Genomic DNA, 15,941 nt, shown 5'->3' on the forward strand with positions numbered 1-15,941 from the left:
CAACTTTTAGCATCCCAGACTGGTTTGGGTTGAAAGTGACCTTAAAGATCATTTTGTTACTACCCCTTGCCATGGGCAGGAACCAGGAGGAGGTCCCATCAGGGCAGCTGGGGAGCAGAAGGTTCCTTGACTAGGATGTGTACCTGCAGGGATGGAAACCTCCAAGGAACACAGCTTGCACTAGCTACCCCACCTCTGACCATTGGCTCTTGGGATAAAAGCCTGTACTCAGGCTCAGATGGAGAAGAAGATTCACAAGAAAGTGATTTTTCATTCTAAAATTTAATATAGTATCTTATAAAAATATAGTGTATCATGCACACACTTTTATTTAAGAGGACAATAAAACCCTACCTTGCTAACTAATTCAGTCCCTAGTCTGTGGGGCAGCTTGACTTGATTACATTGTACTAAATTACTCATCTTGGATATATGCTTCTCTTTCTTTTTGCTGCCAAGAGCAAAAATATGATATTACTTGGCAAGAAGAATGTGTGTCTAGAATGTCAAATTACAGCTCATAACCATTACGGGATAGTTTGGGCCATAGCCCTTTGTGATTGTTCCAAGGCAGATGTCTCTTTCTAGGAGATCCCTCAGACTGAGACATGCTCTATAGCTGGGTTTAGGTGGTGTTTTGGGGCTGTCTCACAAGGACACTGTCTGGGTTCATACATTGCTTTAGTTTAACTTCAGATTTCTGATTTCTCAAGACTTTCGAGTCTTAGCTGATAGTTCTGTATAAATAGTGCAGACACTGAGAACTGCAGAGCCTTTTTTGTAATAACCAATGTAGACAACCAATGAAGCTCTGCTGTTTAACATACCAGAAGAATAAAATTATAAAATTATAAGGATACTTCATATTTATCAACTTTTTTTCATCTGATGTTCCAAGCCTGTTACCAAGTGGGACTGATTCCATCTCTCGTGGCTCTGTCATCTTACTTAACCACTATCAGTCAGCTCTTGCTGAACTTGACTTGAAAACCCAAACCATTCAGTGATGATTCTGTGGTTACAGATGCTCAGCCCAGGTGCACCTTTCACTTCACATGGGACTATGAAAAGTGGTTTTGGTTTAAATTTAGCTCCATCTGCTAATTTGGTCTCCAGTGCTGAACATGATTGAACCATGAAGATTTTACTATAAACGATTGTACACTTTAGCTAGGAGAAGGATTTACTTTTGCTGATCTCACTAGATAGCATCCTAGATATAATTTTTAGTATTGAAGTATCCATTTCTGTTTGTAACACAACCTTCTTTGCTTGTTTGGAGGAGGCTGCAAACCTGGGGCAAGGCAGCATTCCAGGATGGATGGGTGCTTGGAGCCATTCTGATGTTTTACCTCCTCTGCATGTGGTTCCTGCTGGGGTACACAGCCCAACTCTGACACATCTGGGCTGGTACCAGTGATGTCCATCCCAGGAGTGGAGGAAAACTCAGACATGTAGGTAGGTGCCCAAAGTGGCAAGTTTTGGAAATGGTCTGGTGGGGAGGTTCAGTGCAAGGCAAGAAGCCCTGCAAGAAGTGGAGTGACTGCTCCATCAAAAGCCATCATGATGGTCAGGGTGATGTGAGGTGGGAGATTCAGTCTGAGGGATGGGGCCTGAGGAAAAGCCCAGAGCTTGCATCTTCATGAGGATTGAGAAGGGGCAAGAAGTGGCAAAATGGGGAAAGTTGTGAGAGGCTGAGCAGAACTTTGGCTGATGATGTGTGGTCCCCTGCACACTGATCACACAAACTTACACTTGTCAAAAATACCAGGGATGCCATTTGAATTGATAAATCACATGCAGAGCAGGCCAGCAGGGTGTATTATCACCTTCAGCTGTGCATTAGCAAAACTCTCCCAGTGACCTGAGTTCTCTGGCTTCTGAACTGTGGCTTTTTAAAAATGGATTTTGTGGAGGTGGGAGGTAGTCCTGTGGGGTTGGGGAGGGTGTTAGGAGTGGTTTTGATGAGAGAAATTTTTTGGGCCTCAGGATGATTGCTCAGTCAATCAACAAGAAGGGTTCAAGCAGAGCTGTACTTATTGCCAGATGATCATTATGTTATGCAAGAGGTTAGATGGAAGAGCTTGGAAATGTAATGATAGACTGATGATGAATCTGCCCCAGACTTGCTCAGATATCCCATTGCAGAAACTCTGCTTCTTGCTGACTGGATTAATGGTTGAAGGAGACAGCTTGGCAGACTCCAATAAAAGGCTTTCCACAGATTTGCTTTGGAGGGCTTGAGCCTTTTAGTGACAGGGTAATTGTAAAGGCTATAAATAAAAATTTAAAATCCAGTTTAAACAGTGGTTAGAAGATTATATTAATGCAGTGTTATTGGCCCCTCCTTTAGGATATCACAAGTCTACACTTCCAGTCTGACAAGCCAAAATATGCTCTCTGTCAATTCATCAGCTCAGTTTTGTCTCACATGTGTAAGGGAAGCCTTGATCTCCCTATCAAAACTTCATCCTGATGTGAAGAAGGCTTTGTCACCTGATGGAAAGAGCTATCAGGAGAGCTTTCTGGGGCTGCTCTCTCCATGGGTTTCAAATGTTGCTCCACACTCAATGAACTGTGTTTTTTCTTGCCCAGTTCCTTATGGAGACAGCCAGGACTTTGTGAGGAGGCACCAGAGAGAGGGAGAGCTGAGTGGATAAGGTGCTCTGAAGGACCTCAGCTGGATGTTGCCACCCACCCAGTGCTGCTGAGGAGTCTGGTAGGTGGCTGGGAGCAGGTGTTTGGGGTGAACTGTATAGCTCTTCTGTTCTCACTGTTTGTGGTCATTGTGCACTGTGAGGCTGAAACCTGGACAGCTGGGCAATTCCCTTGCCATGTTTGTGTTCCTTTCTTCCTTGCCCTTTGCCATCAAAGAAATCGTGTGAGGAGCCTTCGTGTGGGCAGAGATGGAGCTTTGGGTTGCTCGTGTAAAGCCTGAAGGACAGCACAGGATCTCAGATCTAGCAGGCTGGGTGGCACTTCAGTGAGAAATAAAATTAATCCTACCTCTGAGTTCCCAGTTGTGGGAACAGGGGCAAAATTCAACCTTTCTGGCTCCTAATAAGTGGGTGAATGTTTAGCCTTGGACTACAGCGGGGCTTGAAAGTCGCTCAAAATATTTACCTTGCAGACTGGGGCTTGCTTAAGATGAAATATTGCAGACCTGTCCATTTTCCTCCTAGTCCTAACCACAACGAGTAGTTCCAAGTTGTAAATCTCTGTCTGCTCACTGATCTCAGCCCACCCCTTTTTTTTTTTTTGATGTGTGTCGCACTAACTTTTACGCTTGAATATTTTTACGAGCCGTAGAAAAGGCTTTTCTTACAAAGATAAAATGTTCCCCACCATCTGCTCACTAGAAATAACATAAAACACCCTTTTCCTGTTCTGGGAGGAATTTTTCCACGTTATCAGTGTTTGTAAGAGAGCAGAATGATAAATGTTTGTAGCATATGTCCTTCCATTATAGCTGTGTTTGGAAAATTCCTGTAAATCCTAACTTTTTCTTTTCCAAATTACTTCTATTAACCAATTGAAATGAGGTAACAGGGGAGGGAGGAAAAAATACTGAAGCTTTCAGAGAGTTTGTGCTCTGTGTAAACCCAGGAATTTTTCTCAAAACTGTTGCAGGAACTTGTAGCACGGACACACAGCACCAAAAATGAGGAGCTTGTGGGAGTCCCGCTGAGCCCTTACCTACATCTCCAGGCAGCTCAAACCCTTTGAAAATCTGGGCTCCAGGCCCAACCCTGCAAAGAGTTCTCTGTGGAGAGACTCCTCCTCCTGCCCGGGGCTGACTGTAGCAGAGCTATTTTAATAGCTGAGGCTTTCAAAACAGCCTGAAGCAGTCAGGGAAAAATAATGTAATAAGCGGCAAGCAGATGAGTTCCCAGGTGATTGATTCTGGAGACCTTCCACGGGTAGAAACTCTGCTTTGTGAACAGCTGAGAGGTGGCTGGAGATGGACTTCCTGACACACTTTGGGCCAGTTTCTCTCTTGTGAGATTCTGTGTGTGGTCACTCTGGGGCACAAAGGGAGGTCCCAGCTGACTATGGTATGTGCTCTATACGCCCTTTGGATGCGTGTCAGAAGTCACATGTGATTAGTAACTCCAGACTGTGAGGTAGTAAAGATGTAGGAATGTGGCAGAGATGGAAAGGTCCTTATGAATGTCAAGTATTGTTTCCTGTGGTTTATTATTTTACCTTTTTCACTGGAGTTTTTAATTTATTGTTATTATTATGGCAGACTCTTGCTGCTTACATTTTTGTCTCTGAAATAAACTGGAACAGAGGGGCAGATGGCACCAGGTGACTTTTGTAGAGTCATTAAGGCAGATTTCATGTGGCTGCAAAGGTGTTTGGTCATGTAGGTATTTGGATAACAGAGGTCTCAGAGGGTAGCTTGGGCTTGTGAGACCCTCTCCTTGACAGCAGTGATTACAGACTATAAAGCAACCAACATAATTAAAATTAATAATTTAAAAATTAAATAATAATTAAATAATAATAATTAAATAATTAAAAAAAATCTTGTGCCATTAGCACAAAATAGTAAAAGTCATCACTCAAAATGAATGTTTAGTGTTAGACAGACATCCTAAAAGTTAGTGCGAGATATTTCAAAGCAAGCCTTTTTAATAGCAATTTTTCTATGTGGGTTTTTTTGAAACTTCAGTATGAAGTATTTGGTGTTTTAAATCTTTTAATTGTCTTGGCAAAAAATGCTGCTAGACAGGCTTTGATTTTTTTGGAGGCACATCTGTGTGAATGGTCCTCGTGGGTTCATAATGGGTACAAAGGACTTCTCCATTAAGAGCTATTTTTAACAGTGAAGTCATAGCTGTAATGTAAAAGGAAAGCTAAAAGTAAAAAACAAAACCAAACACAACTTGCAATATTCTAGGAGATTAAACTGCCCTGGAGTCACAAGATCAGTAGAGCTGTCCCTGACACCTATATTCCAGCTTGTAATATTACCCTGATGGAGGAGATTTTGCTGGCTCTGCAAATCAAGAAATGATCACAGAAGTAAAACACAGAAGTAGCACGTGAGCTTGGTTTCATTTGGGTTCTCAAGCCCAACTTTGGAAGCCAAAGTCTTAGTGCTAGAAAACCACCATAAGTGTGTTTGGGAATAACTGTTGCAGTCCTTTTCAGATGGATTCTGTTGTATCCAGGATCTTAATTGTCGTGTCACATTTTATTACATCATCCAAAATACCTCATTGTAGTGTTGGTTGGCCTCCAGCATTCAGTCTTGGGATGTCTCTGGCACGCTGGGAGCTCAAGTCTTCTAAAATGCTCCTTTGAATGCCTTGAACCTGAAGGGTTGGGTTTCTAGACTCAGGAGAGGACTTTGCCCCCCTTGCTGGGGTTGGGAGCTGTGGTCCTGCTTCTGGCCAGGGAACAGGAGAGTGAGTTAGTGACAGCGGTGGCTGCAGGGCTACCACGTTGTATTGCCAAACATTTCTGTCACAGAATCACAGAATCATCCAGGATGGAAAGGACCTCTGAGATCATCAAGTCCAACCCTTAATCCAACCCAAAATCCTTACGGGGATTTCTGTTGGGTTCATTGCATTTCTTTCTTGAGAACTTTTTTTGTGTAACTATTTGCTTCAGATGATTATTGCAGCTCTAAATATTTGGACTGGATGTTTGTTTTGAGATTTAGGCTTGTTCAGCCTGGAGAAGAGAAGGCTGCAATGGGGAGAGACCTTAGAGCAGCTTCCAGTGCCTGAAGGGGCTCCAGGAAAGCTGGGGAGGGACTTGGGACAAGGGCCTGGAGGGATGGGATGAGGGGGAAGGGTTTCCAGCTGCAAGAGGGGAGATGGAGAGGAGATGGGAGGGAGAAATTCTGTGCTGTGAGGGTGCTGAGCCCCTGGGTGCCCAGGTTTCCCCCAGAAGCTGTGGCTGCCCCATCCCTGGCAGTGTTGAAGGTTGGATGGGGCTTGGAGCACCCTGGGCTGGGGGAGGTGTCCCTGACCATGGCAGGAGGGGCACTGGAGGAGATTTAAACCAGAGAAGCTCTGAGGGAAGGACAAAGCCACTCCTCAGAGGGGAGCCCTTCCTCTTCTCTGCCGGGGGTGCTGCCGAGCGAACCCCGGGGGTGAGGAAAACCCCGGGGAGAGGGCACCGAACAACCCCGGGGGGTGAGGAAAACCCCGGGGAGGAGGGGGGGGACGCACACACCGAGCTGCCTCCGGGGTGCGAGGAAAATGCCAGGGAGGGGGGCACCGAGCGGCCCCCGGGGTGTGAGACCTCTGGGGGGGGAGCACGGGGCGGCCCCCAGGGTGTGAGGAGAACCCCGAGGAGGTCGGGGGGGGGAAGCACCGGGGGGCTCCGGCGTGTGAGGTGAACGCTGGTGAGGGGGGCACCGGAGGGCCCCAGGGTGTGAGGTGAACGCTGGTGAGGGGGGCACCGGTGGGTCACGGGGTGTAAGGAGAACCCCGAGGAAGCCTGGGGGGGGAGCACCGGGTGGCCCCGGCGTGTGAGGAGAATCTCGGGGGGGCCGTGGGGCCGGGCCCGGGCCCGGGGAGGGGCGGTGGAGGCGGCGTCATGTGACCGGGTGCCACCTCCTTTAAAGCGGCCACATGCAGCCCCGGCGGCCGCCACAATCACGGCTGGCGGCGGCGGAGGGGGAGCAGGCTCCCGGCGGGCCCGGGCACCCATCCCTGCCCACCCCCACCAACCAGCCCTCCCTCCCTCCCCGGCCGGGGAGCGGGGGGGGTTAGCGGCGGGAGAAGATGGCTGGGGCCATCATCGAGAACATGAGCACCAAAAAGCTGTGCATCGTCGGGGGGATCCTGCTGGTTTTCCAAGTCATCGCCTTTCTGGTGGGAGGGCTGATCGGTGAGTGCCGAAGGTGCAAAACTTTTTCTCTATTTTTTTTTTCTTTTTTTTTTTCCTTCCTTTTTTTTTTTTTTTTTCCTCCCCCGTTCCTCTCCTCGCTCGGGTTGTTGGAGCTACTTGTTACAGTATCGCTGACTCGCTCCTATGATCTAATTAGCCCGGCTATTGTAGTTAAGAAAACACGGCTCCCTGGGCCTCTTTGTGCACATTTCACTCTAGTGCCTGCAAGAAAAGAAAGGGGCAGAGAAAAGTTTTCTTTTTTTGGCCTGGTTTCAGTCTGTACTTAAAGAAAGAGGAAGGGGGGGGGGGGGAGAGAGAGAGAGAGAGAGAGAAAAAAAAAAAATCTTCATTATGGCGACGGGGAGCGCAGGGAAGCCTCGCAGGGCGAAGTTGATTTGTTAAAGGAAAAAATAAAGGGGGAGGGGGGTATTTAAAAAAAAAAAATTAAAAAAAAGAAATCCTTCCCCTACTCTTTCTCGTCCCTCTGCCCCTCGCCGTTCCTCGGCCTCCGAAACCGACCGCAGGAGGAAACCCCGCCGCTTGCCGTGATGAGAACAAAAAGAAAAAAGTTAAAAAAATATAAATAAATAAAGGGAGGGAAAAAAAAAAAAAAAAAAAGAAAAAAAAAAAAAAGGAAATTAATGGGCGCTGCTCCGGGTGAGGCCAGGACTATTTTTTTGCCGTCTCTGGGGTGCGTTTGGGCGGCTCCCCCCACCCCCTCTCGCTTTTGTCCGGGCTCGTTTGTCTTGGGACCCCCCCCTCTTCTCTCATCCCCTTCCAAGAGGCGCCTGAAACCCTCTGGAGTTTGTTTCTGCTCACGGAAAACCCGGGTGGGTGATCGAGGCGGGGGGCCTTAAACTCACCCCCAGCCCCCCTGCTCCGTGTCCCCCCTGCCCGGCCATGGGACCCCAGCACCTCCCCCGGCCCCCTCTTGGGAGCTCCCCGGGTCACATCCAGCCCTTCCAAGCGGGTCCTTCCCGACTTTCCCACTCAAACCTCCTCCCCTAAAACTTTTCCAGCCCGGGATCGCCTTTATGCCTTTCTTAGCTCGCAGGGAGCGTTGCTAAACCCCCGGGGAAGCGCCGGCGGGGATGTCACCTTTGGTGACAAACCTGCAGTCGGGTTTTGCCATCCTTCTGCCCAGGCGGGATTTGAGTTTTTGTCTGGGGAGCAAAAAGGAGCTGGGGGCTGGAAGGAGAAAGATGGAGGAGAGACGGGGTTGGGGCAGTCCCTTGGAATTTTTAAAATGTTTATTTATTTATTTTACTAGAAAGCAGCTGAGTTCTGCGCCTGCTGAACACTGTATGTATCTGCATTCTTTGGGGGTTTCCAGTGTGGGGATGTTGGGGAAGGGCTGTGCTGCCCTGCCTAGGAATTCCTGACCCCAACCCTCCCCCTCTCCCCTTTTTTCTGAAATCAAAGTGAAGGTTGGCTTGCCCAAGGGTTGGTTCCCCTTCCTCAGCTTGCAGGCTCATTTTTGGAGCTGCTGGGATTTTCCATAGTGACTGTGGGTGCCTGAAGTCCCATTGCTCTGAAAGGGCATCGGGCAAACGTGGTTGAGGGTTTTTTGTGCTGGGGAGAATGAAGTTGGAGTGTTCTCAGGGTGGTCTTTGTTTGAGAGGTACTGAGGGAATATCTACAGCTGCTTCTCAGAAAGCAGATCCAGTGCTGCTGGTGTTAGTGCTGTGCCTTGCTCACCACTCTAATTGTCTGTTCTTAAGAGCCAGAGGAATTCTGCTACATGTAATTTGCAAAAACTTCAAGTTTCCCTTATTCTGTTGTTTCAGTCCTTGGCTTTGCTCTAATCACAAAGGAGCTGGTGGCAAACATTGGATTAAAACCCAGTTTTTCTAGTTTTGTGGGTCTGAACTAACACTGAATATTATTAGGATTGTTGTTGTTTGGTTTTTGGATATTTTTTTTCCTACTTTTTTTCCCCCTTCTTTCTTTCCTTTATATTTAAGAGCAGGTTACTGAACCCAGTGCTGATTAAAAAGATAAAATGTCTTGGCCTGTGTTGTGCAGAGAAGCCAGACCTGGATGTTCATCTTAAAAGTTCACCTTAAAAGTGTTTTTCTAGTAGTTTCTTGCCTCATAATTTTTTTAAGAGTATGTTCTTGTACAAAAGGAAGGTGGTGATGAGAGCCTGCTTCTGTTTGTTGTCTGGGGATGGGTTTGATAAACAAATGTGCTTAGCTTTGTAGGCAACAGGCAGAGAATGTTTCTGTTTAGGTTTGTAGGGATTCAGAGATCAAAGCAGAGGGATGCTGTTAGTTCACTTTTCCATCTTCCCTGCTCCCTGCCTACCCAGCTGCTGCTGGGCCCTCTCCTGGGTGGGGGGCCCACTCCTGGTCCTGAGTGGCAGCCCAAGCTGATGCTGGGGCTGGGAAAATGCTTGGGCAGTTCCACCCAAGAAGCTCTTCTGCCGAGGGAGATGGCAATTTGGGGATGAGTCTCAAGGTCCTGCAGGAACCCAGGGGAACCACTCTGCAAGTCCTGAGGGGTTATTGTGGGCTAACTGTCTTTAATTGCTGGAAAACCCCACTTCTGATCTTGGAGCAGATAAAACTGCCCTAATCAATCACCCAGACTGGTTTTTCCTCCCCAGTGGTTACCACTGCTGATGCATTCAAGGATTTCAGAGGCTCTTCCCCCTCTCCCCTTAGGAGCTGTGCTGATGGGCTCCAGCAGCTCCCAGTCAGCCCCAGTGTAAGTTCCTGGGTGTAAGCTAAGTGTGGTCACCAACATCTGGCCTGGGGACACACCAGCAGAGCATCACAGCCCAGGGGTCCACATGGAACTTTTCCTAGGAATTAGCTACGGATCATATTGGGGTCCCTGTGTCCCTGGAAGCTCCGAGCCAGTGGCTTGCAGCCATTCCTCTGGACCACAGTCAGGGCCCAAAGCTCAGGCTCTCCCAGCCCCTTTAGTTGGTCCCCAGCAGTGGCATTTTGGGATGTTTGGTGGGAAAGGGGTTGATGGGCAGTGTTCTTCTGACAGGTGGCTGGAGCTGGCAGGTGGGCAGTGAAGCTGTGCTGCCCCGAGTCCTCAAGCTGGTGACAGCTCTGGGCAGTGATGACACGGGGCTGCTGCTCTTCAGAGAGGTGTGACCCAAGGTGGGACAGGAGCTGAGGTGTCACTGAAATAGCATCCCTGGTCTGGTTTGATCCAGCGCACCCAAGAGACACCCAGGATCTGGTTATTTTAGTTTATCCAGGTCTAGACAAACCAAAATATGTACACAACGGGGACAGGGCTAGAAAGCTGAACCAACCTTTCCTTTAGCAGTCAGTTAGGTCATATTTCAAAACAATGACTAAGTGCTCTATTTTAACAGATTACTTGTGGAAGTCCAAAATACACCAATGCAGCACGGTGGTACCTGATGCGACAACGACAACAAAACTCCATGTTTCTGGAACTGGGGGTTCCTGCTGCTGCTGGTTCCCCAGCTGGTTTTTGAACAGCCAGCTGCATCCTGCATGGGTTTTAAGACAGCTTGCACGTCTCCAACAGCTCTTTTATTTAGAAGCTGGAGTCTTATCAGCTCTCACATGGGTTTTGCTTGGAACTCCCTGCTGGCAAAGTAGGAGATGTATGTGTGTGGGAGTCGTTCCCTTAGCAGGGTGAAGCTCCTGCAATGGTCTGAGGGAGCTTTGCAAAGCTAGGGAGTGAGAAAACACCTCAGAAAATAATTGTATCGAGCTGTTTCTTTGTTGTTGTGCTTCACCAACAAACTGTTGGCTGCAGACAGCTGGGACTGTCACTGCTTCAACCTGTCCTCAAACCCTGCAGAATCCCTGGTGTCTGCTCTGTTCTGAGGTACACGTCTTTTTAAAGGTTATGCTGCTGGCTGGTGTGTGTTGTGCTCAGTTGGGATGTGTCAGAGAACCCAGGAGAAACTTCCTGCATGGAAACTGACTCTAGCGTGGCTGTAATGCTCCTTGGGTTTCTGTAAACCAGAGCTTTTGATTACAAATTCTCTTCCTCTGTATATAGACCATGGGGGAGGCTGCTGCTGGTGTCCCTCTTTGTCATTTCCCTGGCATCCTGGGATTCGTTTATATACGTGGTATTGAAAACAAGGAAGAAAAGGACTTTACTGCTGAGATCTGTCCAGAGTTCATGGAGGCAGCAGGAGACTGTGTTAATCAAATCCCAAAATGTCAGGCACTCCTTACAGTGCCCGTAGCATTGCTCTGTGAGCTGTGTCCCTGCCTCAGCACTGGGATCTGTGTTCCTTAAGACAAATTATTAATAGACAACTTATTTTATGCGAGTTACTTCCAGGACTCCAAGGGTGCCTTGTCCCAAAATCCCAGGTTCTCTTTGTTTCACGTTCAAATGAGCCGACTGAGTGCCAGAGAACCTCTCAGTAGTGAAGACAAAGTCCAGGAGCAGGCATACAGACAGTTAAGTACCGGAGTCTGGGGCCCAGCCCTACACTTTACAGATTCGACTGATTGGAAAAGTGGAGGTATTTGTTTAGCACCGAGTTTCCTGGGAGGAGGGGGATGCATTTAAGAAGGTGCAGGTTCACTGCTCCCTTGCCTCGGCTTAAGGTTGAAAAAACCGGGATTGTTTTGACTGGAGCAAATAAAACTCTTTACTTGTGTGTCTCGCCCAGAGAGATAATGAGTCATGTGTAGAAATGGCTGAGCAGCTATCAACAATTCCAGTTCATTATCTAAATGTCTGATTCGGCTTCTTAAGCAGCCAGTTTCCAGGATTTAATTTTCTTTCCTGGGATTTCATTACCTTCTTAGGGCCGAGCTGCTCCTTGGACAGGAGGGAGGGGGACGCTCTGATTTCTGAGGTGCGTGGATGCAGCCTGCGAGGGAAAAGCATCTGTAGGCTCCAGGACAAAGCCCATTTTCATGTGCCTGACTTTCTTTCATCGCTGGCCTCTCCAGAAGATGGGCAAGCTGTGCTGAATAGCTCAGTGCTGCACCGTGGACATGAATGCCAATGGGCTCCTCTGTATAGACACATTCCTCCGGTGCTGCGGCCTTGGCAGAAGCGCTGGGAGCCGAGGAAAAAGCAGACATGAAAGGTCATGTCTATTTAGTTTAGGTCTGCTCAATTCTTCTTTTTTTAAGAGCTGTAACTGTAGCTGAATGGGCAAATGTGCCAGAAATGGAGAGTTCCCAGGCTGAACCATCCGTGCTGGGGGCCTGAGGAGCGGGCAGTGAGGCTGTAATTCCTCCTGGTGTGTTGGGGTTTTTTTATCTGCTCTGCTCGCAGTTGCATCGCTTCCAAACTACGGTTTCCTTGAGAGAGATTCATCAGGGAATCTGGTTTCTAGTCCTCTTTTCTCTTGTCTTGGTCCTCCTTAAACAGCCTTGCTTTAACCCTGACCTGAAGAGCTCCCCACCGCCTCTCTGGCTTTGCAAGGGATAACGATTTAGCAGGAAGTCTTTTCCTTAGCAATTAACATTTATGGTCTCTGAAGCCAAGTTATAACTCTGGTAGCCTCGGAAAGGCTTTTGAAGGTGTTGTTCTGGTGCTGGCCCCAGCCTGGGGAAGTGCCCCAGGACCCCTTCCCTCCTATTCAAATGCAGATGAAATTCTTTACATATCTGAGGGCTGGTGGTTTCGAGGCATCTTGTTATCTGTAGGCTGAGACTTGAGGAGTTTCAGGCCGTTGCTCAGGAGAAGTCATACTGCTATTTTAGACCTCTTTTTGCAGGGATTTAATATCTTGGCTGGATGTAGCAGGAAATGCATTTCATCCCAGTTGAAAATTGACAAAGGACAACTTGGAAGCAGATCAGACTGTCTGTGGCAATTAGTAAATCAATTCTACTGTCTTTTTTTTTTTTTTTTTCCTTCTCCCCTCTTAGTTCCTTTAAGCATATATATACTTTAATATTTACTTGTGGAACTCCCACTGCTGGTCCTCCCTTTGCTTGCAGTTGTTTGCTGTATGTGTATATGAATCGTGGAGGTCACCCTTTAGTTCTCCCAGCAAATATACTTGTACTCTCCTGCCTCTTAAGGTTTTCTTGCTTTGTGACTTGCCTGGGGCTGAGGGAATAATCCCTTATCTCTGAGAGCAAGAGCCTCAGAAGCCCTTTGGTTGGTGCTGGGTGGCAGCAGCCTTGTGGGATGCTTGGATTCCCATCCCTGCAGCAGGGATCCCAACTGCACTTTGGTTCAAAGGCTCTTGGCACAGCTTTAAGGACTGATTTATTGCAGAAAATCTCCAGTTTGTGCTGCTGGAAGGAGGCCGTGCTGCACGGATAACTTTACTGCTGGCACAGCCCAAAGGTGCAAAAGTGGCACTGAAGTGCAAACCCTGAGCAGAAAACCCAGGCACCACCCCAACACGTGTACACACACGTATCTCCAGCAACTGCATGGTTCTAGGAAGCCAAGCAAGCACAGAAATTCCTCAAAACCACAGGGAGACTCTTCTGCTGGCTGTAGTCCACCAGAGGTAGGTCCACAGCCTGCTCTGGGCTTGCTCTCCACATCCAAAGCAGGAGATGTGAGTGCAGAATGTGAACTTGGGTCAGGAATCTCCCAAATCAGGCTTTGGTTGAACTCGTGACTATTACAAGCAAAGATTTGTCTCTCTTCTTCTCTGAACCACAGAGCTGGTCGGTTGGGGTTTTTTGGGGGGGGTTTGTTTTGTTTTGGGTTTTTCTTTTGAGACATTTGAGTTGTATGTGGAGGAGATAGGAGTTATCCTGGTGGGGTGAGCCCTTTGGCAGGTTCGTTTCTGTGGTCTGATAACTGTGGCATTGGCAAAGCTGTTGGAGACAACAGGACTAAAGGTGCTCAGGTACTATAACCTGTCTGGCAACTCCCACTGTAAAGAAGGATGGAAATGGTGCCCTGGGGCTTTAAAGGTCCTGAGAAAGCTTGGTGTCAAATGGTAAGAAAGAAACTTACCATGGGGAGTGGGCTTCTAGTAGGTAGTGGGGTGTGTTGTTTGGTTGTTTTAAAGGTGATTGAAGTGTAGAGCAGTTCTGCATTATAGAAGGTGCTGCTGTGTTCAGAGGCTTTCACACAGCTTCTGAATCAGTACCTAGTAGTAAAGAAACAGTAATTTCAAGACTGTGTTAGTGATCCCTCTCCTTGGTGTATTAAACTGGTAGCACCACGATCAGGGAAGAGGGAGGTGGGAAAGAAAACTTTGATGCTGCAATAAATCTGTATTTATAAATGATAAGTATCTCTAATGCCAGGCAGGTCCCCACTGTTGTAGTTGGAAAAGGCCGGGTCTGTCTGGTGATAAATTAGCTTGTTTATTCCTGCCCTGCTGCTGGTTAGGGTAATGAAGCAGAAGCCCATTGTGTGTGAGCACTGGGTAGTGATGGCCCTGCACAGAAGGGGGTAATTGAGTAGAAAAGCAGAATGCTCCTGGTGCCTGGGAGAAGTTAACACCACTTGAGGTCAGTAGGATTCAAGCTTTAATCAATGTAGACACAATGCAATTGAGATTTTCTAAAGGGCTTGTTGGTGGGGGGAGAGCAAGGGTCAGTAGTTAATTAGGAAATGCTGGAGGTGTTCTAGATGAGAAGGTCCAGAATAATGCTGCTCCTGGAGGTGAGGATTCATGTGGGAGTAGAGGAGGGGATGCTGTGCTTGGAACTGGTTTTACTGGGCTATGGAGAAGGGAAGGAAGGAATTATTTGAGGGCTTATCACAAGAGCTATATACAGATCTGCTTAATTTATTGAAATTACCAAACTGAGTGATGGTGGCTCTCGTGCAAATCTAGAGATGTATAGTATGGTAAAACAAAACCATTGAAAAATGGAGCTCTTATAGTAAATAGTCTTAATTTTTTAACCTAAAGACTTATGTTTGAGCACAGTGAAAGATGTTTGTGTGTTTGGTTTTGGTTTTTTTTCCTTTGAAGAATGGTTCCAGAGGTAAGCCCCTTTCCAGGCAGCATCTTATTTTGCTGCTTCTCTTCTCAGAAGAGAACAAGAAATGCTTACATGTTAATGGAGATCAATTGCTCCCAGGACAGCATTGTTACAACTAAAGGAAAGCCACTTATTGCTGTGCTAGAGAGATGTTAAAGCTGTCAAGCCTCAAAACTGTGCCTTGGAGATTAAAATAATAATTACACACACACACAAAATCAGTTCTGCAGCTTCTCGGTGCTGTTTGCTGACATCTTTCAGGTAAGCTCCTGAAAAGGTGCTGGCATTGGTCTGAATGGATTTTCTCTGTCCATTTCCCCTCATCCCACTCACCATCACTAACATGCTTTGCAGGAGGGGGTGAGCCCAAGAGCTGGGTAGGAGGATCAGGTTTTACTTGTGCCATAAAGATGTGAAAGAGTCTTCTTAAAAAAGTGATAGTTGCTCAGAGAAGGTGGACTTTGTTTCCTTCTTTCTTGAAACCACTAGGTCTTCATCATTCGTGGGTTTTTTCTTGCAGAAATTTGATGATGAAATGTCATTTTTCCTGGGCTGGAAATTTTATTGATGGTTTGTTGCCTCCAAAAAGCCTTCTTAGTCTACTGGTTTTTGCTCTCTTGTGTTCTTCCAGAGATCAGCTTTGGGCTTCTGCAAGCAGGAGGGTGGACAAGTGACCTCCCGAGGTCCTGTCCCATCCAGAGGGACTCTGGTCAGTGTCAAACCATGCTCTGGTTTTGGAACAGCGTCTGTGTTTAATATGCTGCCCAGGGAAGCATAATTCTGTAATATGAAGCTCTATGTTTTGTTGGAAAAATTATGCTAACACAATCAGGGTTGGTACACTGTGATTAATTAATATTTCTTCTTTTGAAGGAGAGAGTGGGTATTTCCTTTCATTTGAATAAAACTTTAACCAAAAAACCCAACACAAACCACTCTGTTTCATTTAGTTGGCTACAGTGTTGCAGTCATCTTCAAACAAATTAAAACTCTTAAAACCTTCTGAGGACATCTGGAAGGCAGGCTGGTGGTAACCAGGATCTAACCCAGCAGCTTGAGGGAGCACAACCCCAGTGATGGCCCAGCCTGGGTCCCCGAGGTGCCAGCACCCAACTGGGTTTCTCAGTTTCTGGAGGATTTGAACTTTGGAGAACATGGAGGGGCAGAAGCAGTGTTGGGTGGCTGGGGGTGTCCTGCTGTGGGATG

General features: G+C 47.3%; 1 protein-coding gene across 3 annotated transcripts in view; it reads left to right on the plus strand.

The window, feature by feature from the left end:
• The first annotated feature begins 2,610 nt into the window (after positions 1–2,610).
• Positions 2,611–15,941, plus strand: part of WLS (Wnt ligand secretion mediator) — a 34,223-nt gene continuing 20,892 nt past the window's right edge. The window contains exon 1 of one of the 3 annotated variants that reach the window (XM_071749868.1): positions 2,611–2,719. Coding sequence is in view for 1 of the 3 variants with exons in the window: in XM_071749866.1 (XP_071605967.1) it covers positions 6,750–6,855 (106 nt within the window). In the remaining 2 variants the exon portion in view is untranslated. Of the gene's footprint in view, positions 2,720–6,596; positions 6,869–15,941 lie in introns of those variants that run through there. The other 2 variants (XM_071749866.1, XM_071749867.1) reach the window with 2 other exon arrangements.

Source organism: Heliangelus exortis, chromosome 8, assembly GCF_036169615.1.
Source record: "Heliangelus exortis chromosome 8, bHelExo1.hap1, whole genome shotgun sequence".
Classification (NCBI taxonomy): Eukaryota; Metazoa; Chordata; class Aves; order Apodiformes; family Trochilidae; genus Heliangelus; species Heliangelus exortis.